Below are 25,643 nucleotides of genomic sequence, written 5' to 3' on the forward strand. Positions count from 1 at the left end.
ATCTAGATATGTCCATATTATTTGAATGTTTTGAATATTTGTTCATGTACTAAGAGAAAGACTAAGGCAAAGGATTGGGAAGAAAAGGGAGAAAATAAATTACACTCCAAGAAGAGAACTCTTGAGTTCTATTTCCAGTTTAACAACCTGCTTGCTGTATGCTCTTATGCAAAATATGCAACTATATTTGAGCCTCAAGTTTTATCATACCTAAAAAAATTAATTAACTAATTAATGATTAAAAAACTACAAATGATAATGTGCTTCAGGAATGTCGGGGAGTATTATCATTATACTTAAGATATTATGGAGGGCTGGGGTTGTGGTTCAGTGGTGGAGAGGCTTGCCTAGCATGTGTGAGGCACTGGGTTTGATCCTTGGCACCACATTAAAAAAGTAAAGTTATTATGTCCATCTACAACTAAAATTTATGAAAAAAGATGTTATGAAAATACTGTCATCTTAACACATTCCATACTACTACTTAGAGCCCTAGGCAGGCATCAGGTGTTCAATAAGCAACAAAATGACAATTCCTTTTAGAATAACAAAATGTTTTAAAATCTGACATGAACTGTTAATTTGGCCAAATCTTCATTACCATGTCTGTCTCTAAGATAGGAAAAAATAAAGAGTACTAAGGTTGTATTATTTGCCTAAGCTACATTTAGTAAGATTCATTTAAAATAAAACATTTCTCAGGAGGCTGAGGCAGGACGGTTGCTAGTTGAAGTCAGCTTCAGCAACTTATCAAGAACCTATCTCAAAAAACAAAAAGGACAGGGGATGCAGTCAGTGGTAAAGTGCCCCAGGTTCAATCCCCAGCACTGCATAAACAAAAACAAAAACATTTGTTTTTAAGTGAAAACAATTCTACTTTAGTTTTACAGACACTGTAATCAGGCATGAAGATTACCTCAGTAAAAGGCTCCCACTAGTGGCCAATACTTTCTCCTTCATTTGATAAAATAACAATGAAATGTATTCCTTCTCAAAAGGAAATTTTTAGTACTGTTCTTCAGCAGCAACTAGGTAAACTCACTGCAGAAAGAATCAAGTCCATATTCTTCCATTTCTTTGGCAAGGCACTTCTCCAACCTGGTTCCAGCCTCATCAGTGATCAGTCTCCCAAGAGGCTTTGGCCACTTAATACTGTTTGGCAATTCTTGGACATGATGCTTTCATGTTTTTGGCTTTTGCTTATGCTGCTTCTTCTGTCCAGAATTCCCTTTCTATTAATTTTTTATCTTGGTAAACTTCTGACATTCTCCAAGGTCAAGACCACATGCCATTCTTCTATGAGACCTCCTCTGCACTTTTTACATGTCTCTGGAATTTATCAAGTCTGCTGTGGCTGTCTGTGCATGTCTCTCTTTTGCCCCACAGTGCATGCCTTGAGGCAGATATGCCTTGCTATTCAATTTTCCTCCTCTCCTCACCCCCCCAACATATTCTGATCTCTCACTATAGGTATCTCATAAATGCATAATGCCTGAAAGTAGTGACAGAGCTTTGCATACAGTAAGCACTCAAATATTTGCTAAATGAAGTAAAAGGATTAAATTGTTCTTTATATCACTGTATGAGAGGCATACTTGCAAAAAGTTGCTTTTTCTTATCTCCGTCGAAGTTATTTTTCCACTCCAAGATCTGTTGACTGTGTAGAATATTCTCTGAATAACCTGGTTCCAAGGAAAACAAAACCAAATAAAAATATTAAAGGTCTCCATTACTTTATCAATATATCTGGAACCAATATTTTTTTTGAACCAATTTAAGTTTTGGCTTTTTGATATCAGGTGTAATTCCTAGTGAAAAATAACACTACATTTTAAACCTATATCTACATGTTTTGAATCTACCTTTATAATTTTGAGAAGAAAAAAAAAATTCTGCTCTTACTTTCCCAGTGGTTACACATCACTTCCTTTGTTTACCTCTCATTTATACAGTGATGCCCAAGTAGTGTTTATTGGGCTGGAAGTTCTGGGAAGGTAAGTGGCGGGGGAGTATTTGCTGAGTTGGCCTAATGACTGATCAGTCAGAAGGATGGCTGTCAATGTGGTATGATTGAAGAGGGCATTATTCTGGTTATTAAAATTTTTATTCACTGGAGTCTTGAAGATCTCTCTGGTTTACCAAACTATGGAAACTCAAAATATATCTCGGAAAATTTATACGCTGACCTTTACTTGGGCATGAACACCCTTTTTTATCAGCTAGTGTTTTAATGAGTTTAGCAGAAGGAAAACTCTGGAAAACACCAGAGAGAGGGTTGGGAAGGAGATGGGAAGCAAATGCGTAGACTGGGGATGTGTGCTATAGCATAGGGGAAGACTGAAAAAGGAAGATAGAAGCTACAATCTTAGATACAAGAAGTGACAACATACTCTTAACAGTTTTACCATGGTTATTTCTACATTTTTGTGGGGGCAGGGTACCAGTGATTGAACTCAGGGGCACTTTAGTACTGAGCTACAACCCCAGCCCTTTTTAAAATATTTTATTTAGAAACAAGATTTCACTGAGTTGCTTAGGGCCTTGCTAAGTTGCTGAGGCTGGCTTTGAACTCATGATTCTCCTGCCTCAGCCTACTGAGCCACTAGGCTTACAGATGTGCGTCACCACACTTGGCTATTTCTACTTCTTCTCCCTTGCAACTACTATATTCTTTTTTCTCCATAAGGAAGCAGAGGTGAGAACAATTTAAGAAGTCTTTTTGGTACTCTGGGTTTTATTCTGAAAGTTTAATAATACAAAAATCCTGGAAGTTTTATCATGGAAGAGGTTAGATCCCTTTTTCAAGATATTTTGGTGCAAGAGGGACAAAGAAAGACAGACATTTAGATATCGTTCCAAAGAATAGACCCTAATAAGGGACTAACCCACCATTCTGGTTTGGGAATCTTCAGCAAATGGTAATTCTCAACAGAGGGAAACAAGCATCAGGATTCATCACCCTGGCTATCTGTGCTAATGCTTGACCTTCCAAAATGGAGCTGAAACACCAAACTTCACAGGAAGTCTCAGAAATGGCACTGGGGTAAAACCCTGCCTTCTGTACTCCCATAGCCGAGTGTCCTTCAGGCATCCCCATGGTTACCTTTGAAACACTGGTGCACCTGATTGCCATCACCTCCAAACTCTAAGGGACCTGGTTTTTCTTGACTTATTCCAGAGTTCTGATCTGGTGCTCTGCAAATATCAGGTAGTTGACAATTGCTTAATAAAACAATGAGGTTTGGAAGCTGTGTAACAAAGATCTTTGTGTTATCTTTGCAATAAGAAAAATATGGGTTGTTTTCATGGCTAGTTAAACAACTCTATTCAGAGTTTTGAATGGCAGATGGATGTCAACTCATGAAATGCCTCTAATTAATATTTCACATAAATCAGTGTTTTTGTCTATGACGTGGAGATAGAAGGCATGTAACAGTATAAAGTGTGAAAAACACAAGACAGGGAAGGATAACTACTTTTAAAATGATGTGAAAGATACTACTAACGTAGCAGTATATAATCCTTAAGAAAAAATAAGACTGGAATAGAGATATGATCATGATCTGAGCAGCTGACTACTGGGTAGAAGTAGCAGCTGATTTGTCCAGTGTAGGACCAAAGGGCAGAATTAGAACCACTGGAAAGAAGTGTCCTATATTCAAATGCTTCAATATAAGGAAGAACTTCCTAAAATTAACCCTATGAAGCAATGGATTTGTATGAAGTCATGCAGTTGTTTTTCACTGCAAGTATTTAAGCAGAGGTTAAAGGAATTCTCGCATTAGGAGGAAGCCAGGACTAACTTGTGTCTAATTTCTCTAGTGGCTCCAATCACTCAGACTCTGAGGTTTGTGAGAACACAGTATGTGTTTTACTCAAATGTTATTCTCAGCAGTAGTTTGGCAGTTCATACAAAAAAGATGGAAGATTTTTAGCATAGAAATTTGGTATATGAAACTAAACATTAAGAATCTCATTTATCATAGTCCCCTCTCTTAAGTTAAAGTCAATTTCAGTGCTTGTTTAGGCAGCACATATAATAAAATTGGAATGATACAGAGAAGATTAGCATGTTCCCTGTGCAAGGATGACATACAAATATCTTTGAAATATTAAAAAAAAATTCCCAAAACTCCCAGAGGAAGTTCAATATAAAAGTAATCCACTAAATGAGAATCAAGACAAATATAACAAAAAATAAAAAAATGGCAGGAAACCACAAACATATCCATATGAATGTTGAATGTTAATGATCTCGATTCCCTAATTAAAAGACACAGATTAGCAGAATGGATCAAAAGCAAGATCCAACTCTTTGCTGTTTACAAGAGACTCATCTGACAAGCAGACACCCATAGACTGAAGGTAAAAGGATGGAAAAAAAATTCCATGCATAAAGACCCTGAAAACATGCAGAAATAACTATTATCATATCTGACAAAGCAGATTTCAAACAAAAATTAATTAGAATAGACAAGAAGGTCACTACATCTGATAAAGGGAATAATCCAACATGGAGATTATGCTCCAAGTGTCAGTACACCCAAATACATATAAAAATAATACTCCATGGAATTAAATCCCAGATAGACCTCAACACAGTCATACTGAGTGATTTCAACACACCCTTATCCCCAACAGACAGATCATCAAAGCATAAAATCAATAAAGATATTGCCAGGGACATTATAAGTCGATAGAGGAAATCTGCAATATCTTAATGACCCACTGATTCCTGAACAATATGAGAAAACAAGGGAAGAAAATGCCCCAAACAAATCTAGATGTTACATCAATAGAATCCAACGACAGCATGGCAGAAGAAATGACAGAAAGGGAGTTCAGAATGTACATAATTAAAATGATTAGGGAAGCAAACGATGAGATGAAAGAGCAAATGCAGGCATTGAATGATGAGATGAAAGAGCAAATGCAGGCATTGAATGATCGCACCAATCAACAGTTAACAGAGCAAATTCAGGAAGCAAAAGATCATTTCAATAAAGAGTTAGAGATATTGAAAAAAAAACAAACAGAAATCCTTGAAATGAAGGAAACAATAAACCAAATTAAGAACTCCATAGAAAGCATAACCAATAGGACAGAACACCTGGAAGACAGAACTTCAGATATTGAAGACAAAATATTTAACCTCGAAAACAAAGTTGAACAAACAGAGAAGATGGTAAGAAATCATGAACAGAATCTGCAAGAACTATGGGATATCATGAAAAGGCCAAATTTGAGAATTATTGGGATTGAGGAAGGCTTAGAGAAACAAACCAAAGGAATGAACAATCTATTCAATGAAATAATATCAGAAAATTTCCCAAATCTGAAGAATGAAATGGAAAATCAAGTTCAAGAGGCTTATAGGACTCCAAATACACAAAATTACAACAGACCCACACCAAGGCACATTATAATGAAAATACCTAACATACAAAATAAAGACAGAATTTTAAAGGCTGTGAGAGAAAAGAACCAAATTACATTCAGGGGGAAACCAATACGGATATCAGCAGATTTTTCAATCCAGACCTTAAAAGCTAGAAGGGCCTGGAACAACATTTTTCAAGCTCTGAAAGAAAATGGATGCCAACGAAGAATCTTATACCCAGCAAAACTTACCTTCAAATTTGACGATGAAATAAAATCTTTCCATGATAAACAAAAGCTAAAAGAATTTACAAAAAGAAAGCCAGCATTACAGAACATTCTCAGCAAAATATTTCATGAGGAAGAAATAAAAAACAAAGAAGCAAATCAGCAAAGGGAGGAATTATCCTAAAGGAACTGTCAAATAAAGGAGGAACCAAGATGTGTCCAAAAAAAAAAAAATAAATAAATAAAATTTTAAATATGAACCAAATGACCGGGAATACAAATCATATCTCAATAATAACCCTGAATGTTAATGGCCTGAATTCATCAATCAAAAGACATAGACTGGCGGATTGGATTAAAAAGAAAGATCCAACAATATGTTGCCTGCAAGAGACTCACCTCATAGAAAGAGATACCCATAGACTAAAGGTGAAAGGATGGGGAAAAACATACCATGCACATGGACTCAGCAAAAAAGCTGGAGTATCCATCCTCATTTCAGATAATGTGGACTTCAAGCCAATGTCAGTCAGAAGGGATAAGGAAGGACATTTTATACTGCTTAAGGGAAGCATAAATCAGCAAGATATAACAATCATAAACATCTATGCCCCAAACAGTGGCTCATCCATGTATGTTAAACAAATCCTTCTCAATTTTAGAAACCAAATAGACCATAACACAATAATACTAGGTGATTTTAACACGCCTCTCTCACCACTGGACAGATCTTCCAAACAAAAATTGAACAAAGAAACCATAGATCTCAATAACACAATCAATAATTTAGACTTAACAGACATTTATAGAATATACCATCCAACCAAGAGCGAATACACTTTCTTCTCAGCAGCACATGGATCCTTCTCTAAAATAGACCATATATTATGCCACAAAGCTAATGTCAGCAAATACAAGAAGACAGAGACACTACCTTGTATTCTATCAGATCATAATGGATTGAAGTTAGAAATAAATGAAAGAGTAAAAAACCGAAACTACTCCAACACCTGGAGATTAAACAATATGCTATTATATGATGAATGGATAACAGAAGATATTAGGAAGGAAATTAAAAAATTCTTAGAGGTAAATGAGAACAAAGAAACATCATATCAAAATCTCTGGGACACTATGAAAGCAGTACTTAGAGGAAGATTTATTTCATGGAGCGCATTTAATAAAAGAAGTAAAACTCAAAAAATAAACGACCTGACACTACAGCTCAAAGCCCTAGAAAAAGAAGAACAGACCAACACCAAAAGTAGTAGAAGACAGGAAATAGTCAAACTCAGAGCTGAAATCAATGAAATTGAAACAAAAGAAACAATACAAAAAATTGACAAAATAAATAGTTGGTTCTTCAAAAAAATAAACAAAATTGATAAACCTTTAGCCACACTAACAAAGAGAAGACGAGAGAAAACCCAAATCACCAAAATTCGGAATGAACAAGGAAATATCACAACAGACACGACTGAAATACAAAACATAATTAGAAGCTATTTTGAAAATCTATACTCCAACAAAATAGAAAATTTCGAAGACATCAACAGGTTTCTAGAGACATATGAATTGCCTAAACTAAACGAGGAGGACATACACAATTTAAATAGACCAATTTCAAGTAATGAAATAGAAGAAGTCATCAAAAGCCTACCAACAAAGAAAAGTCCAGGACCAGATGGGTTCTCAGCCGAGTTCTACAAAACTTTTAAAGAAGAGCTCATTCCAATACTTCTCAAAGTATTCCATAAAATAGAAGAGGAGGGAACCCTCCCAAACTCATTCTATGAAGCCAATATTACCCTGATACCTAAACCAGACAGAGACACATCGAGGAAAGAAAATTTTAGACCAATATCCTTAATGAACATCGACGCAAAAATTCTCAACAAAATTTTAGCAAATCGCATACAAAAACATATTAAAAAGATAGTGCACCACGATCAAGTGGGTTTCATCCCAGGGATGCAAGGTTGGTTCAACATCAGGAAATCAATAAATGTCATTCACCATATCAATAGACTTAAAGTCAAGAATCACATGATTATTTCGATAGATGCAGAAAAAGCATTTGATAAAATACAGCATCCCTTCATGCTCAAAACACTTGAAAAAAATCGGGATAGTGGGAACATTCCTTAACATTGTAAAGACCATCTACGCTAAGCCCATGGCTAATATTATTCTAAATGGTGAAAAACTGAAAGCATTCCCTCTAAAAACTGGAACAAGGCAGGGATGCCCTCTTTCACCACTTCTATTCAATATCGTCCTTGAAACTCTAGCCAGAGCAATTAGACCAAAGAAATTAAAGGGATACGAATAGGAAAAGAAGAACTCAAACTATCCCTATTTGCTGATGATGTGATTGTATACTTAGAGGACCAGGAAATTCCACCAGAAAACTGTTAGATCTCATAAGTGAATTCAGTAAAGTAGCGGGATATAAAATCAATGCACACAAATCTAAGGCATTTCTATACATAAGCGATGAATCTTCAGAAAGAGAAATTAGGAAAACTACCCCATTCAAAATAGCTTCGAAAAAAATAAAATACTTGGGAATCAATCTCACAAAAGAGGTGAAAGACCTCCACAATGAGAACTACAGAACACTAAAGAAAGAAATTAAAGAAAACCTCAGAAGATGGAAAGATCTCCCATGTTCTTGGATAGGAAGAATTAATATTGTCAAAATGGCCACACTACCAAAAGTGCTATACAGATTTAATCCAATTCCAATTAAAATCCCAATGATGTACCTTACAGAAATAGAGCAAGAAATTATGAAATTCATCTGGAAGAATAAAAAACCCAGAATAGCTAAAGCAATCCTTGGCAGAAAGAGTGAAGCAGGGGGTATCGCAATACCAGATCTTCAACTCTACTACAAAGCAATAGTAACAAAAACGGCATGGTATTGGTACCAAAATAGAAAGGTGGATCAATGGTACAGAATAGAGGACACGGACACAAACCCAAATAAATACAATTTTCTCATACTAGACAAAGGGGCCAAAAATATGCAATGGAGAACAGATAGCCTCTTCAACAAATGGTGCTGGGAGAATTGGAAATCCGTATGCAACAGAATGAAACTAAACCCATATCTCTCACCATGCACGAAACTAAACTCAAAATGGATTAAGGATCTCGGAATCAGACCAGAGACCTTGCATCTTATAGAAGAAAAAGTAGGTCCAGAGCTTCAACATGTCAGGTTAGGACCAGACTTCCTCAACAGGACTCAAATAGCACAAGAAATAAAAGCAAGAATCAATAACTGGGATAGATTCAAACTAAAAAGCTTTCTCTCAGCAAAGGAAACTATCAGCAATGCGAAGAAAGAGCCTACAGAGTGGGAGAAAATCTTTGCCAATCATACTTCAGATAGAGCGCTAATCTCCAGAATCTATAAAGAACTCAAAAAACTCTACACCAAGAATGCAAGTAATCCAATCGACAAATGGGCTAAGGAAATGAATAGACACTTCACAGAAGAAGATCTACAAGCAATCAACAAACATATGGAAAAATGTTCAACATCTCTAGTAATAAGAGAAATGCAAATCAAAACCACCCTAAGATTCCATCTCACCCCAATTAGAATGGCGATTATCAAGAATACAAGCAACAACAGGTGTTGGCGAGGATGTGGGGAGAAAGGTACACTCATACATTGCTGGTGGGGTTGCAAATTAGTGCAGCCACTCTGGAAAGCAGTATGGAGACTCCTTAGAAAACTTGGAATGGAACCACCATTTGACCCAGCTATCCCACTCCTTGGCCTATACCCAAAGGATTTAAAATCAGCATATTACAGAGATACAGCCACATCAATGTTCATAGCTGCTCAGTTCACAATAGCCAGATTGTGGAACCAACCTAGATGTCCTTCAATTGATGAATGGATAAAGAAACTGTGGTATATATATATATACAATGGAATATTACTCTGCCATAAAGAATGATAAAATTATGGCATTTGCAGGCAAATGGGTGAAACTGGAGAATATCATGCTAAGTGAGATAAGCCAATCTCACAAAACCAAAGGAAGAATGATATCGCTAATAAGTGGATGAGGACACATAATGTGGGGTGGGAAGAGTTAGTATTAAGTTTAGAGTTAGGTTTAGGGAGGGGGGCAAGAATGGAGGAAGGAAGGACTGTATAGAGGGAAAAGAGGGGTGGGAGGGGTGGGGGGAAGGGAAAAAAATAACAGAATGAATCAAACATTACCCTATATAAATTTATGATTACACAAACGGTATGCCTTTACGCCATGTACAAATAGAGAAACAACATGTATCCCATTTGTGTACAATAATAAAAAAAATAAATAAATTAAAAAAAAAGTTATGAAGTTATATTTCTAGAGTTGGTCTAGATAATAAGCAAACATGCAATTAATTCCTTTTTATTATCCTAAAAAAATAAAGTTACCATTACAATAAAAAAAAAATAAAGATATTGCCAACCAAATAATACTATAAATCAAATGGACCTAACAGACATCTACAGAATATTTCACAACAAAATAGCTGAATTTACTGCCTTAGCAGAACATGGAACTTTTTCCAAAATACACCATATTCTAGGCCACAAAGCAAATCTTAGGAAATGCAACAAAACAAAACAAACAAAACAATATAATCCCATGCATCCTATTAGATCATAATGGAATGAAACTAGGAATCAACAGCAAAAAAAATATAGAAACTATATAAACATGGAAATTGAATAATATTCTCTTAAATGAAGGATGGATCAAAGAAGTAATGAGAGTAGAATCAAGAATTTCTTAGATATGAATGAGAACAGAGATACAATATATCAAAATCTCTGGGGCAGTATAAAGCAGTTCCAAGAGGGAAATTTATAGCACTGAGTTCCTACATTAAAAAATGGATCCCAAGTAAATAAGCTGATGATTCACCTGAAGGCCTTAGAAAAAGAAGAACAAACTAACTCCAAAACCAATAGAAGACAGGAAGTAATTAAAATCAGAGCCCAAATCAGTGAAATTAAGAATAAGAAAATAATACACCAGATCAATGCAACAAAGAGTTGTTTTTTTTGCCAAGATAAGATTGAGAAACCCTTAGCCAAACTAACCAAAAGAGTGAGAAGAAGAGAATCGAAAAGATCACAAAAGAAAAAGAAGATATCAGAGCTGGGATTGTGGCTCAGTGGTGGAGTGCTTGCCTAGCATGTGTGAGGCACTGGGTTCAATTCTCAGCACCACATATAAATAATAAAGGTCCATCAACATTAAAAAAAAAAAAAAAGAAAAGAAAAAGGAGATATCCATCACAGACCCTTCTAAAATCAAGGATTATCAGAACTTATTTTGAAAATTTATACTCTAATAAATTATACTCTAATAAACTAGAAAATCTGGAAAACACTGACACATTTCTAGACACATATGACCTGCACAAATTGAATATGAAAGAGAAAACCTAAACAGACCAATATTGAGTAAAGAAATTGAAACTGCAATTCAAAGCCTTCCATAAAAGAAAAGCCCAGGACCTGATGGATTCTCAGCTGAGTTCTGCCAGACCTTTACAGAGCACCACACACCAGTCTTTCTCAAATTATTCCATGAAGTTGAAAGAGAGGGAATACTCCCAAAATACATTCAATGAAGCTAGTAAAACTCTGATACCAAAATCAAAGATGCATCAAGGGAAGAAAACTACAGACCTGATGAACACAGATGAAAAAATCCTTAATAAAATATTAGCACACCATATTCAAAAACACATCAAAAAGAATACACGAAGATCAAGTGGGCTTCATTCCAGGGATGCAAGGGTGGTTCAATATTCACAAATCAATAAATGTAATTCACGTGATCATCTCAATAGAGAAAAGACCTCTTATAATATCCAGCACCTATTTATATTAAAAATGCTGGAGAAGCTAGGGATCAAAGGAACTTACCTCAACATTGTAAAGCCATTTATGACAGACCCAAAGTCAACATCTTACTGAATGGAGAACTAAAAGCATTTCCTCTGAAGTTAGAAACAAGACAAGGCTGTCCACTCTTACAACTACTATTCAATATAGTCCTCGAAACATTAACCAGAGTGATCATGTAGAAAAGGTAATCAAAAGGGATACAAATAGGAAAAGAGGAAGGCAAACTATCTGTTTGCCAATGACATGATCCTATACCTAGAAGATCAAAAAATGCCACAAGACTTCTAAAGCTTATGAATAAGTTCAGCAAAGTAGCAGGATACAAGATCAACACCCATAAGTCAATAGCTTTCTTATACTCCAACAGTGATTTCAGCCAGGGAAGAAAGTAGGAAAACCATCCCATTTTCAATAATCTCAAAAAACAAACAAAAAAACACATTGGCAGTGCAATTAATCTAATCAATAAGGTAAAAGGGTTCTACAATGAACATTATAGAACACTGAAGAAAGAAACTGAAGACCTTAGAAGATGAGAAGACATCCCATGTTTTTGGATAGGCAGAATTAATATTGCCAAAATGGCCATATTACTAAAATCAATATACAGATTCAATGTAGTCCCCACCAAAATACCAATGACATTCTTCATAGAATCAGAAAAAATTATTTTTAAATTCATTTTGAAGAATAAGAGACCCAGAATAGCCAAAGCAATACTAAGCAAGAAAAGTGAAGCAGGAGGCATCACAATATCTGATCTGAAATTATATTACAGAAATGTAGTAACAAAAACAGCATGGTATTGGCATCAAAACAGACATGAAGGCCAGTGGAATAGAATGGAAGACACAGAAACCAATCCACATACCTATAACCATCTGATCTTTGGCAAAGTTGCCAAAAATATATCTTGGAGAAAAGACAGCTTTTTAAACAAATGGTGCTGGGAAAACGGGATAGCAATATATAGAAAAATGGAACTATTCCCCCTATCAAAGACTTAGGAATTACACCAGAAACCCTGCAACTGCTAGAATATACAGGGTCAACACTTCATTGTATAGGTGCTGGCAATGACTTCCTTAACAAGATCCCCAAAGTGCAAGATATAAAACCAAGAATAAGTAAGTGAGATGCCATTAAACTAAAGAGCTTCTGCAAAACAAAGGAAATGATTAAGAGCATAAAGAAAGAGCCTACAGAATACAAGAAAATATTGGCCTGTTACTTCTCCAGAATATACAAAGAACTCAAATCATAATAAATGAGCAAAAGAACTAAACAGAAACGTATCCAAAGACACAGCACAAATGGCCAACACATACATGAAAAAATGCAACCAGGGAAATGCAAATCAAAATTACACCAAGATTTCATAAGATTTCATCTCAGTCCAGTCAGAATGGCAATGATCAAGAATACAAACAATAATACACACTGGTGAGGTTGTAGGGAAAAAGGTGCACTCGTACATTGTTGGTGGAAGTGCAGACTAGTACACTCACTCAGGAAACAAGAAGTATGGAGATTCCTCAAAAAACTAGAGATGGAAACACACTATTACCCAGTTATTCCACTCCTTGGTATTTTCCCAAAAGATCTAAAATCAGCATATTATAGTGATACAGCCACAATAGCTAAATTATGGAATCAACCCAGACTCCCATCAATTGATGAATGGATGAAGAAATTGTGGAATATATAGGCAGGGGAGTTCTACTCAGTCATAAAAAATAAATGAAATTATGGCATTCACTGGTAAATGGACGTAAATGGAGAATATCATCTTAAGTGAAATAAACCAAACTCAGAAACTACAAGGTTAAATGTTTTCTGTCACATGTTGAAGACAGAGTAAAACAGGAAAGGGAAAGGGAAGGATAAGATATCATAAGGATAAAGGGAAGCTCAGTAATGTAGAAGGAGATTGAGAGGCAGAGTGGAGGGATGGGTAAGGGAAGGCAATACAGAATGAATTCTTAAAAAATCATGTTATGTGCATATATAAATATACCATAGGGAATTTCCCCTTTAAGCCTAAGTAAAAAGAACCAATTAAATATAAATAAATAGACAAGGGAAAGACACTGTAGTAGAGTAGGCGAAGGATGATGGAAAAGGAAGGACAGGAGGGAAAAGGGGAAAAGGGAAGTCATGAACTGAAACGGAATTCCCTAAATGATATATGAGCTTGTCAAGATGAACCCAGCTACTATGTATAACTATAAAGCTCTAATTTAAAAAGTCAATTTCAATGTACTTGCCAAATTTTTTGAGTATCATTAGATTTTTATCCTTATTTCTTGATTTTTTGATAAATTTAAAGTCTGTTTCCAATTTAGATTTTATACTTACATGCTCAAGTATATTATTTATAGAAGTACTATGTTAAATTATAAAACTAATCTGTATTCATTTTTGCTTATTTTACTTTTCTTCCTTTTTAAATTCTTTTTGACAGAATTTTAAAAATTTGCAAGCAGTCTAATAGGTATTTCCTATTTTTAGCCTCTGCTAACCTGCTTATCTAGCACCATAAGATAATATATCTGTATTTCATTTTTCTGTAGCCTAAATCTCCTTATTCAGTAGCCCCACTTCATCAGCATGTTTGCTGGTTTACATATTACTGATTCAGCATTTTAGATTTCTTAGGCAGGAATACCATCTAGTGGTAAAAGCATGTAGCTGCTGGTACTACATTAATTATGGTTTTATTTTTCTCACTTTTGGTCTACCATTTTTAAATAAAAAAATTAATTACAATGATAAAAATATCAAACAATCCTCCCAAATAAAAAGATCAAACAAAATTTTAAAATAAATAATAATCCAAATAATAATTTACTCCCAGTGAGGGGAATGAAATTGACAAATCTTTCACTGAGGTATTGCTAGTCAACTTGATAGACAAGTTGAATCAAAGTTTCCTTTCATTTTTATATCTATTGAATTGGAACCTTTAATTTATAAATATAAGCCACCAGGAATAGAAGTGTTTGGTGGATCTGCCATATGGTTTTGAAAGTAGATTAAATGCAGCTACAGAAATTACAAAGACTTTCTCACTGTAGATGACTTGAGTGCCCATCAACATAACTTGAATGCTGGAAACCTGGCTCTTCCACTTGGCCCGCAGTGATGGATGAATTCAGGCTCTGAAAAGTATTTCTTTGTAGGGTTTGGACAATTTAAAAAATGCACCTAGGCCATGCATGGTGGCTCATGCCTATAATCTCAGCTGCTCAGGAAGTTGAGGTAAGAGGATAGTAAGTTGGAGGCCAGCCTGGGCAACTTAGGGAGACACTGTCTCAAAATAAAAAATAAAGGGCTGGGGGTACAGCTCAGTTAACTCTGGGTTCAATCCCCAGCACCAAATAAATAAAAAATAAATAATTTAAAAATGTATATAATAAAAGTGATTTCTTTCTGTGTCAAGAGCCAAATTTTCAAGGGGAGTTAATAAGCTCTTGGTGATGAACAGTCTTCACCAAACAACTTAGACTTCTTAGGAAACATCAATACATTGTCTTCAACAATTAAAAAGCTAAAGTAATGAAGTCAGGCCAATCAAGACACTGAACACATCACCAAGACACCATCTGAGCAAATCACAAAAACATCTTTACCAACAGCACTAGTGTCTAAAGAAATATTTTAAATCTCATTGCTTAATTTAAAAACTCATGTAAGTGCCATTTCCTCCAAGGTTGCAATACTTCAGTTTTTTTATACCTTTATTTTATTTATTTATTTTTATGCGGTGCTGAGGATCGAACCCAGTGCCTTACAAGTGCTAGGCAAGTAAGTGCTCTACCACTGAGATACAAGCCCCAGCCCCAATACGTCAGTTTTGATAAGTGGAGTCTTTTATTCCACTGGCAATCTTTGTACAATATGCAAAACTGCAAACTCAAGGGTTACAATTTGCCGGTATTTCTTAATTTTATTTTCATTCAATATCAAGAGGCTTATTTCTCAATTGTTAACTCTTTCAGAAAATAAAGAAGGAATATGGACTGACTTTTGGTACATTTATTTTTTTTCCATATTTTTATTTGTGCACTGTAGTTGCACATAATGTTGGGATTTGTTGTTACATATTGTACAGGCATACAGTAGAACAATATGATTTAGCCAATATCCTTCCCTAGTAGGTTCAATCACTTATTTAGTTGGTGCCATCTTTTCAGAATAAGAACAACTGACATAATAATTACCTAAAGTCTTTTCCTGTAGTAAAGGGTTTTATTAAAAAAATTATTTTAGTTGTTGATGGAACTTTTTTTAATTCATTTATTTATATGTGGTGCTGAGGATTCCTATGCCTCATATATGCTAGGCAAGTGCTCTACCACTGAGCACATCCCAGCCCTATAGTAAAGGTTTTTAAAGATAGTTTTAAAAAATAAGAGTTGTCCAATATACTACATACAATCTAATTTTTGAGTCATGCTGTGCATCAGTGGTTTCTTCCCAGTGAAAAGTGATATGATTTAAGAACACTAGCATGCATACATAATACAGAATACAGGTTGAGTTACCTTATCCAAGTGATAACACCAGAAATGCTTCAGATTTCAGAATGTTTTGGATGTTGGAACATGTGTATACACTGTACTCGTTGAATATCCCTAATATGAAATGCTCCAAAATCTGAGACTCTGTGTGTGTGTGTGTGCGTGCGCACATGCATGTGTGGTACTGGGAACTGAACCCAGAGTCTCATGCACGCTAGGCAAGCACTCTAACACTGATCTACGTGCCCAACTCTTTAAAAATTTTAAAATTTTGAAACAGGGTCTAAGTTGCCCAGGTTGGCCCTGAACTTATGACACTCCTGCCTCAGGCCTGTGGTGTGTCACCATGCCCAGCCTAAATCCAAGAATAATCCAGCCTAAATCAATGCTCAAACAACTTTAGATTTTGTGGCATTTCGGAGTTTGAATTAAGGATGTTCAACCTGTGTATTATTGTTCTACTCTATGCCACTGATACTATATGATATTCAACAGGGTCATATGATGAAATGATTTTGCTCTTTGGAGCTATATGTCATTAATTCTGAGGCTGATTTTTATAAGTTTCTTAGAAACAGTATGATCTCTGTTTTTGGTATGAACAGGCTAGAAGACAAGGCTTTAGTTTGGGCACTTTTGTGCCTAATAAGATCATCAACAAATTTCATACTAGAAGGCCTTATTATGCATTTGTTCTAGAAAAACTTATTGTACTCTGAAATAACACAAAAGTTTCAATGATCTCATGCTATTATTTGACCAGGTTTCATAACACAAAAGGCACTGGGGAGAACCAGTACAAGAAAATTCTATTTCCAGATGATCATTATTATACCTTTTATTTACACTTTTCTTTTTTGGGTGGTAATATGAGAGTATCACAATAGCAATCACTTACTTATCTTAGTACATACAGATTACATTCTGTATTCCCATTTGAATCTTGCTTACTACTTATGCTATGATGCTGTTTTGATTTGCTATATTATCATGTTTCATCACAAGTATTTTATGGTTAATGACTACTTCTGAGTAATGCATTCATTTTTGTGAACTGTGGATAAAGCAGAATAATACACACAATAATGTATGTCTATTATGGGTCAGGCACTATTCTAGGTACTGGGCATAGAGCAATGAAAAATAAAGACAAAGTTCCTGCTCTTGAGGAGTTTGTATTATATATTAGGAGATGGACAACAGATACACTAATATTTAAATATCAGTTAATAAGAGTAAAGAAGAAAAATAATGCAGGACAAGGAACACAGAGTGTGAAGGGGGGAGCAGAGTGAGAAGATGGGCCAAGAAGGCAGAGTGATGACAGAATATATGAGCAAGTATCTGGATGAAGTGAGGGAGGAATGATGTGGTGGCATTATGTAGAAGAGTGTTCCAGGAGGAAGAAAGTGGAAAGCACCTGAGGTAAAAGTGGGCTTGGTCTGCTCAGGAACAGCAAAGTAGGGGAGGTAGGTAGGAGATGAGATTACAGGGCTGTGAAGATATGGGTGGGAGGTGGGATGGGTTAGAGGGTTGGCAAGGACTGTGGCTTTTGTTCTGAGTGAGCTGGGGAACCACTGGAGAGAGTTCAAGCAGAGGAGTGACATGCTCTGACTTAGGTTTTTAAAGGATAACTCTATTTGCTATGGAGAAACTAGACTATAGGGCAATAAGAGTAGAATGGAAAGACCAATTAGAAGTAATACAAGTGAAAGATGAGAGCGACTGGGCCAGGGTGATTGTGGTAGAAGTAATTTTAGTTTAGTGTTGTGGTTAATGAGCAAAAATAACTTCTGAGAGTCTTAGATGACAGTGACACCTTCTGGCTCACAAAAATCTTACAAAATTTTGCAATGACAGAGAGCTAGTGGAAGAGCAAAGAAAGAAGTTCCTACAAGAGGAGCAAAAAGCAAAACAAAATAAAATAAAACAAAAACCCAGTAGTATTTTGTAACATGGCACAACTATACCCTCAGAATGACAGGGTACTCCTCAGAAGAGGCTACCCTATTCAGCTGAGGATCTGAGCTAGAGGCAAGGGTCATCTCACTTGAGTTTGTCAGTGAAAGTGAGTTATGTCCTATCTTGAATGTACGGGAAGGTCCAAAGATAATCTTGGAGTTAGGGCAGGGAATGTAGGAACTAGCTGCCCTGTGACTGACTGAATGAGATTGTGCCTGAGAAACAGGGAGTAAGAGCACCTCACAAAATGGAACTGTGATTACTTTACTTTAGATTCATAGATGATTTGTTTTCTGTTTACACATAAGCAATTTCTCATTATTATTTCTAGTTCTACCTTTGAAGTACTAGGGACACATCTCTTTCTAGAATAAGCTGTTGAAAATTATTTTCAGTATTATCAGGAAATGCTAAAGATCAAATGAATATTAATATTCATAACAGAGCAAAGATATATATCATAAAGTCAGAATGAGTATATTACTTTAATTTTGATTATACAAGAGTCCTCTTTTAAGTATGGGACACATATGAGGGAAATGGATACAAATAAAGAAATTAATAATTTGAATTCACATTATTTTCCTTCCACTCTAAATAATTATCACAGGGCTGGGGAGATAGCTCAGTTGGTAGAGTGCTTCTTACTTTGCATGCACAAGGCCCTGGGTTCAATCCCCAGCACCACAAAAAAAAAAAAAAAAATTATCACAGCCCATGTTACCTTATGGATGGAAGATCTGAAAACCTGGATACTATAGAGTGATAAAAAAGTGATTTAATATTAACCTATTATGTCCTATCATTCCATTTAAGGAACTCCAAAAAAGCTTAGATTGAGCAACAAATATACCACTTCTGATAATGTTGAAATAAATATTTATGTTTTTAGAATTCTACCCTTTTGGGCAAACAGGTGAATGATCAGTAATAATATTCATCATTATTATTAATGACATTGTTATTAATGATCAGTTGTATAATATAAACTCTAGATTATGATTTCCAACTTATTTTAATGTACTTGTGTTGCTTTCTCTGAATTATCTGCAGAATTGAAAACTTGGGACTTAACACATTAAGATAAAATAGAAGTCAACCTACCGTAGTGATATAGCGAGAGTGGAATTCTGGAGCATCTTTCAGGAACGTAAGGCCAGGGTGGGTATCCACCACATCCTGAAAAAGATCCAAAACTAAATTAATGAATATTTTTTTTAAAAACATCTATGGAATGTTGTCTTTCCTGTAGAATAAGATACCAGTTGAGCAAATCTGTTCTTTAAAAATATTGAATAATGTACTAAAAATTTAATTAGCATTTGAAGTATAAATTTTATTATAAGCATAATTAGTGATTGTATGCATAGTATGCTTTAATTTAGTTATATTTTATGATTTGTGAATCAAATGTGTTAGAAGTATACACTATAATTCTAACACATCAAGAAATGTCAAGGAGCGCATGCCTATAATCCCAGTGGCTCAGGAGACTGAGGCAGGAAGATCAAGAGTTCAAAGTCAGTCTCAGCAAAAGTGAGGCACTGAGCAACTCAGTGAGACCCTTTCTCTAAATAAAATACAAAATAGGGCTGGGGATGTGGTTCAGTGGTCAAGTGCCCCTGAATTCAATCTCCGGTACCAGGAAAGAAAAAAGGAAAAAAAAAAAGAAATGTCAAGGAAATTCATCTGATGGATTTTGACAGAAGTTGTTAAGTATTATTTACACAAAAAGGATTGACAGAAGTCAATGAGAATGGTTCTCATTCTTAATCTACAGGCATGAGAAGTTTTTGAAAAACAAACAAAAAATCCATGCAGTTGAAATCTATGTTAAGATATGTGAGCCAGCTAATGTCCATCAGTTTTTATTAAAAGAGAAATGTGGAAAATTCCCTTTGTAATTTAGAATTTTATTTGTTTTAAAATTTGTTATCTTGTCCTTAACAATTATTATAATATAATAATTAAAACCTTGAAATACTTTTTATTTTCTAATCAGAATTTGAAAGTACTTTGAGCCTAGCGAATCTATTAGAGATTATTATTGTTAATAACCAGAGGCAACTATAATGGCAACATAGATATAATCTATTTATTGGATAGTCATCAATGGACAAACATCAGCTGTCTCTGTTTCTTCACAGCTGTTAGCTATACGTACCTACTGACATAGTCTACAGCCAGGGAATCTTATAATTTGTTTTTAATCTAAAAACAATTTGAACTCACAGGTAAGTTGCAAAAAAAATTACAGAAAAATTTTCTAGGCCCTTCTTCTAGCTTCCCATAACAGCTCACAGACCACAGTACAATGACTGAAACCAGGAAATGAATGATGATACAATACTAAACTACAGACCTTATTCAAATTTCACCATTTTTTTCTGTTCTAGTATCCTATAGTACATTCAGTTTTTACTATACTGAGAACTGAACCCAGGGGTATTCTACTACTAGGCTATATGCCCCAAAACTTAATTTTAAGATAGGGTCTTGCTAAGTTGCTGAGGCTGGCCTTGAACTTGCTACACTCTTGCCTTAGCCTCTGGAGTAGTTGAGATTACAGATGTGCACCAAGGTGCCTGGCTGCATTTAGTTTTTATGTCTCATTGGTCTCTTCCAATCTGTGACAGTTCCTTTCCTTGTCTCTCATTATTTTGAATACATATATCTCCTGTATTTATCTTTCTCTGTCTGGTTCATTTCACTTAACATATGTCTTCTGGTTCCATCCATTTTCCTGCAAATGGCAAGATTTCATTCTTTGTGGCTGAATAAACCTCTGCTGTGTATATATACCATGTTTTCTTTATTCATTCATCTCTTGATGGGTACCTAGGCTGTTTCCATAATTTGGCTGTTGTGAATAATGCCACAGTAAACATGGGTATGCAGGTGTTTCTTCTGTATGCTGACATCACTTCCTTTGGATATATGCTCAGTAGTGGTACAGTTACTTCATATAAAAGTTCTATTTTTAGTTTTTCAAGGAATTTCCATACTCCTTTTTCCATAGTGGGTATCCTAAGGATTCCCACCAACAGTGTAAAAGGGTGCCTTTTCCTCCACACCCTTGACAGTATTTGTTGTCATTGTTGTTATAACAGCTATTCTGACTGGGAAGAGGTGGAACTGCAATGCAGTTTTGATTTGCATTTCTCTGAAGACTAAAGATATTGAACATTTTTTATATATTTATTGACCATTTATACTTCCTCGTTCTTGAAGTATATTTTTAAAACTGCTCAGCTTATTTTCCCATTTATTGGCTGGATATTACTTTTTGTTAAGTTTTTTTAGTTTTTAAAATATATGCTACTTCCACACACACTTTAGACAGAGCACTCATCTCCAAAGTTTATAAAGAACTTTAAAAACTTTCCACCAAAAATACAAAGAACCCAATCAATAAATGGGCTAAGGAAATGGACAGATATTTCGCAGAAGATATACAGGTGATCAACAAATATATGAAAAAGTGCTCATCATCCCTAGTAATTAGAGAAATGCAAATTAAAACCACCCTAAGATTTCATCTAACTCCAATTAGAATGGCTATTATCAAGAACACAAGCAATAATAAGTGTTGGTGTGGATGTGGGGAACAGGCACACTGATACATTACTGATAGAGTTGCAAATTGGTGCAGCCACTCTGGAAAGCAGAATGGAGATTCCTCAGAAAACTTGGAATGGACCCACCATTTGACCCAGCTATACCACTCATTGATTTATACCCAAAGGACTTAAAATCAGCATACTATAGTGATGCAGCCACATCAATGTTCAAAGCAGCTCAATTCACAATAGCTAGACTGTGGAACCAACCTAGATGCCCTTCAATTGATGAATGGATAAAGAAACTGTGGTATATATACACAATGGAATTTCTCAGTCATAAAGAATAAAATTATGGCATTTGCTGGTAAATGGATGAAGTTGGAGAATATCACACTAAGTGAAATAGGCCAAGCCCAAAAAAACCAAAGGCTGAATGCTCTCTGATAAGAGTATGATAATATATAATGAGGGGTGGGTGGCAGGGGGAAGAGAAGAATGAAGGAACTTTGGATGGTATAGAGGAAAATGGGGTGGGGGACAGAAAATTAGTAGAATGAAACAGATAGTATTACCCTATGTATATGTATGATTACATGAATGGTGTGAATCTACATTGTGTACAACCACAGAAATGAAAAGCTGTACCTCATTTGTATACAATGAATCAAAATGCAGTCTATAAAAATAAAGATTTTAATAATAAAAAAACTAAAATATATGCTAGATATTAATCCTCTGATAGATGAGTAGCTGGCAAAGATTTTCTTTCATTCTGCAGGTTGTCTTTTCACTGTGTTGTGCAGAAGTTTTTTAATTTCATGTAATCTCATTTGTCAAGTCTTACTTTTGTTTCCTGGGCAAATGGAGTCACCCAGTAAATCACTACCTGTCCCAATATCTCTCAGGATTTCCCCCATATTTTCTTTTAGTTATTTCATATTTTCAGGTCTTATATGAAGGTCTTTTATTTATTTTGAGTTGAGTTTTTGTATAGGGTAAGAGATGGGGTCTAGTTTCAATCTTCTACATTTGAATATCCGGTTTTCCTAGAACAATTTGTTGAAGAGAGTTCTTTTTTTTTCGTGGTGGTGCTGGGGATTGAACCCAGGACCTTGTGCGTGCTAGGCAAGTACTCTACCAACTGAGCTGTATCTCCAGCCCTGAAGAGATAGTTCTTTATCCATGTATGCTTTTGGCACCTTTGTCTAATCAGATGGCTGAAATTGTGTGGATTTATATCTGGGTCCTCTATTCTATTCCTTTGGTCTACAAGTCTTATTTTTATGCCAATACCATGCTATTTTTGCTGTTAAGGTTCTGTAATATATTCTGAAATCAGGTGTTAAGATGCTTCCAGCACTACTATTTTTGCTCAGGACTCTTTTGGCTATTTGTGTTTCTGTACAACTTTTAGGATTTTTTTTTCTAGTTCTGTGAAGAATGTCATTGGTATTCTTTGGGGGATAGCACTGAATCTGTAGACTACTTTCAGTAGTATGGCCATTTAACAATGTTAATTCTCCCAATTCAAGAACATGAGAGGTCTTTCCACCTTCTAGAGTCTTCTTCTATTTCTTTCTTCAGTGTTTCATTGTAGAGGTCTTTTACATTCTTACCTAAGTTATTCTTAGGGATCTTTTTATGTGTATGTGTGTATGGGAGGGGTGGGCTACTTTGAATGGAATTGCTTTCCTGATGTTTTTTTCAGTGAGTTCATTATTGGTATATAGAAAAGATACTGATTGTTGCATGTTGATTTTGTACTCTGCCACTTTATTGAACTTGTTTATCAGTACTAAGAGTCTTTTGGTAAAGTATTTAGGATATTATGTGTATACAGAATCACATCATCTGCAAACAGTGATATTTGACTCCTTCCTTTTCTATTTATGTGACTTTTTATTTCTTTCTCTTGCTTGTTTCTCTGTCCAGAATTTCTAGTATGATAGTGAATAAGAGTGCTGAGAGTGGACACCTATGTGTTGTTCCTTAATTTTAGAGGAAATATCATACAATATGATGTTGGCTATGTGTATGTCATATATAGTTTTTATTATGTCACGGTATGATTATTTTTATAGTTAACTTATTCAGGGCTTTTATCATAATGGGATTCTGATTTTTATGAAAGGCTTTTTCTGCATCTATTGAGATGATCATGTGGTTTTTATCCTTGGGTCTACTTATGTGCTATATTATGTTTATTGATTTGTTAAACCATCCTTGCATCCCTGGAATAAAACCAACTCGATCATAGTGTATGATCTGTTTAGTGTGCTATTTGAATTCTATTTGCAGGTATTTGGCTGAGGATTTTTGCTTCTATGTTCATCAGGGATATTGGTCTACAGTTTTCTTCTTTTGTTGTGTCCTATCAAGTTCTGGTAGCAGGATAATATTGGCTTTGTAGAATGAGTTTGGAAGGGTTCCCTCCCTTTCTATTTTATCAAATAACCTGAGGAGCACTGGTATTAGTTCTTCTTTACAAGTTTGGTCAATTCAGCAATGACTCAATCCAGTTCTTGGCTTTTCTTTGTCGGGAGACTTTTTATTACTGCTTCAATCTCATTACTTGTTATTCATCTGTGAGATGTTTTATATCCTTTTGGTTCAATTTCAGTAGGTCATATGTGCCCAGAAATTTATCCATTTCTTCCAAATTTTCCCATTTATTGGCACATAGTTTTTCCATATATTCCCTAATGATTCTTTGAATTTTAGTGGTAATTATTACAATGTCTCCTATTTCATCTCTAATCTTATTTATTTGGAACTTCTCTCTTTATTCACTAGTTTAGTTAAAGGTTTGTCAATTTTATTTTTCCAAAGAACTGACTTAGTTTCACTGATTCTTTGTATTGTTCTTTTAGTCTCTATTTCATTCATTTCTGCTTTGTTCTTTATTAGTTCCTTCCTTCTACTCATTTACAGTTTGATTTGTTCTTGTTTGTCTAAGGCATTGAGATGCATTATTAGGTTATATTATTGTTAAGGGAGCAAACAAGGAAATGGCAAAACATATAGAAACTAGCCAGAGGAGGATACTGTTATTATCCCTAGGGCCAAAGGATAAGGAATTGTGCAGAGGCTGTATTATAGAAGGCTAGAGTTACTGTGCTGAAGCAAAGAGTGGGGAAGATATATCAACTTCTCCTCTCTCCCCTTCCATCTACTAGCAGCATTTCTTATTGGCCAGACCCAACCAAAGCTATTCAGAAAAATCCCAAAAGATGTAGTTTGCATGGGTGAAAGCTGAGTCAAGAATGAATATAGAAAAAACTAGGGATAGTAGGAACATACCTCAATATTGTAAAAGCTATATATGCTAAACCCAGGTCAACATCATTTTAAATGGAGAAAAACTGAAAACATTTCCTCTAAAAATGGGAACAAAACAGGGATGCCCTCTTTCACTACTTCTGTTCAACACAGTCCCAGAAACTCTACTGGAGCAATTAGGCAGAAGAAAGAAATTAAAGGGATATGAAGAGGAAAAAAATAACTCAAACTATCCCTATTTGCTGATGATATGATTCTATATTTAGAAGACCCAAAAACTTCACCAGAAAACTTCTACAACTCATAAATGATTTCAGCAAAGTAGCAGGATATAAAATCAACACCCACAAATCAAATGTATTCCTATGTATCAGTGATGAATCAATTGAAAGAGAAATTAGGAAAACTACCCCTATTCACAATAGCCTCAAGAAAAAAAATTGGGGACTCGATCTAACAAAAGAGGTGAAAGACTCTACAATGAAAACTAGAACACTAAAGAAAGAAATTGAAGAAGACCTTAGAAGATGAAAACCTCTCTGTGATCTTGGATAGACAGACTTAATTTTATCAAATAGTCATATTACTAAAAGTGCTATACATATTTAATGCAATTCCTATTAAAATTCCAATGATGTTCTTCATATAAATAGAAAAACTAGTCATGAAATTCATTTGGAAAAATAAGAGACTCAGAATAGCCAAAGCAAGCCTTAGTGAGAAAAGCAAAGCAGAAGGCATCATGATACCAGACTTTAAATTATACTACGG

At 35.1% G+C, this 25,643-nt stretch overlaps 1 protein-coding gene and 1 non-coding gene across 5 annotated transcripts in view; one reads left to right on the plus strand and one right to left on the minus strand.

Moving 5' to 3' along the window:
- The window catches only part of Ppp2r3a (protein phosphatase 2 regulatory subunit B''alpha), a 164,568-nt gene that overhangs the window by 57,447 nt on the left and 81,478 nt on the right, over positions 1-25,643 (minus strand). For all 4 annotated transcript variants that reach the window (XM_047564958.1, XM_047564957.1, XM_047564959.1 and 1 more), the window contains 2 exons: positions 19,135-19,209; positions 1,596-1,682 (listed from right to left, as the gene is read on the minus strand). In XM_047564958.1, the coding sequence (XP_047420914.1) occupies positions 1,596-1,682; positions 19,135-19,209 (162 nt within the window). The remainder of the gene's footprint in view (positions 1-1,595; positions 1,683-19,134; positions 19,210-25,643) is intronic.
- Positions 4,016-4,124, plus strand: LOC124993897 (U6 spliceosomal RNA). The gene has a single exon (XR_007110410.1). It is a non-coding gene; the product is annotated as a U6 spliceosomal RNA (small nuclear RNA).

This window comes from Sciurus carolinensis, chromosome 9, assembly GCF_902686445.1.
Source record: "Sciurus carolinensis chromosome 9, mSciCar1.2, whole genome shotgun sequence".
NCBI classification, from domain to species: Eukaryota; Metazoa; Chordata; class Mammalia; order Rodentia; family Sciuridae; genus Sciurus; species Sciurus carolinensis.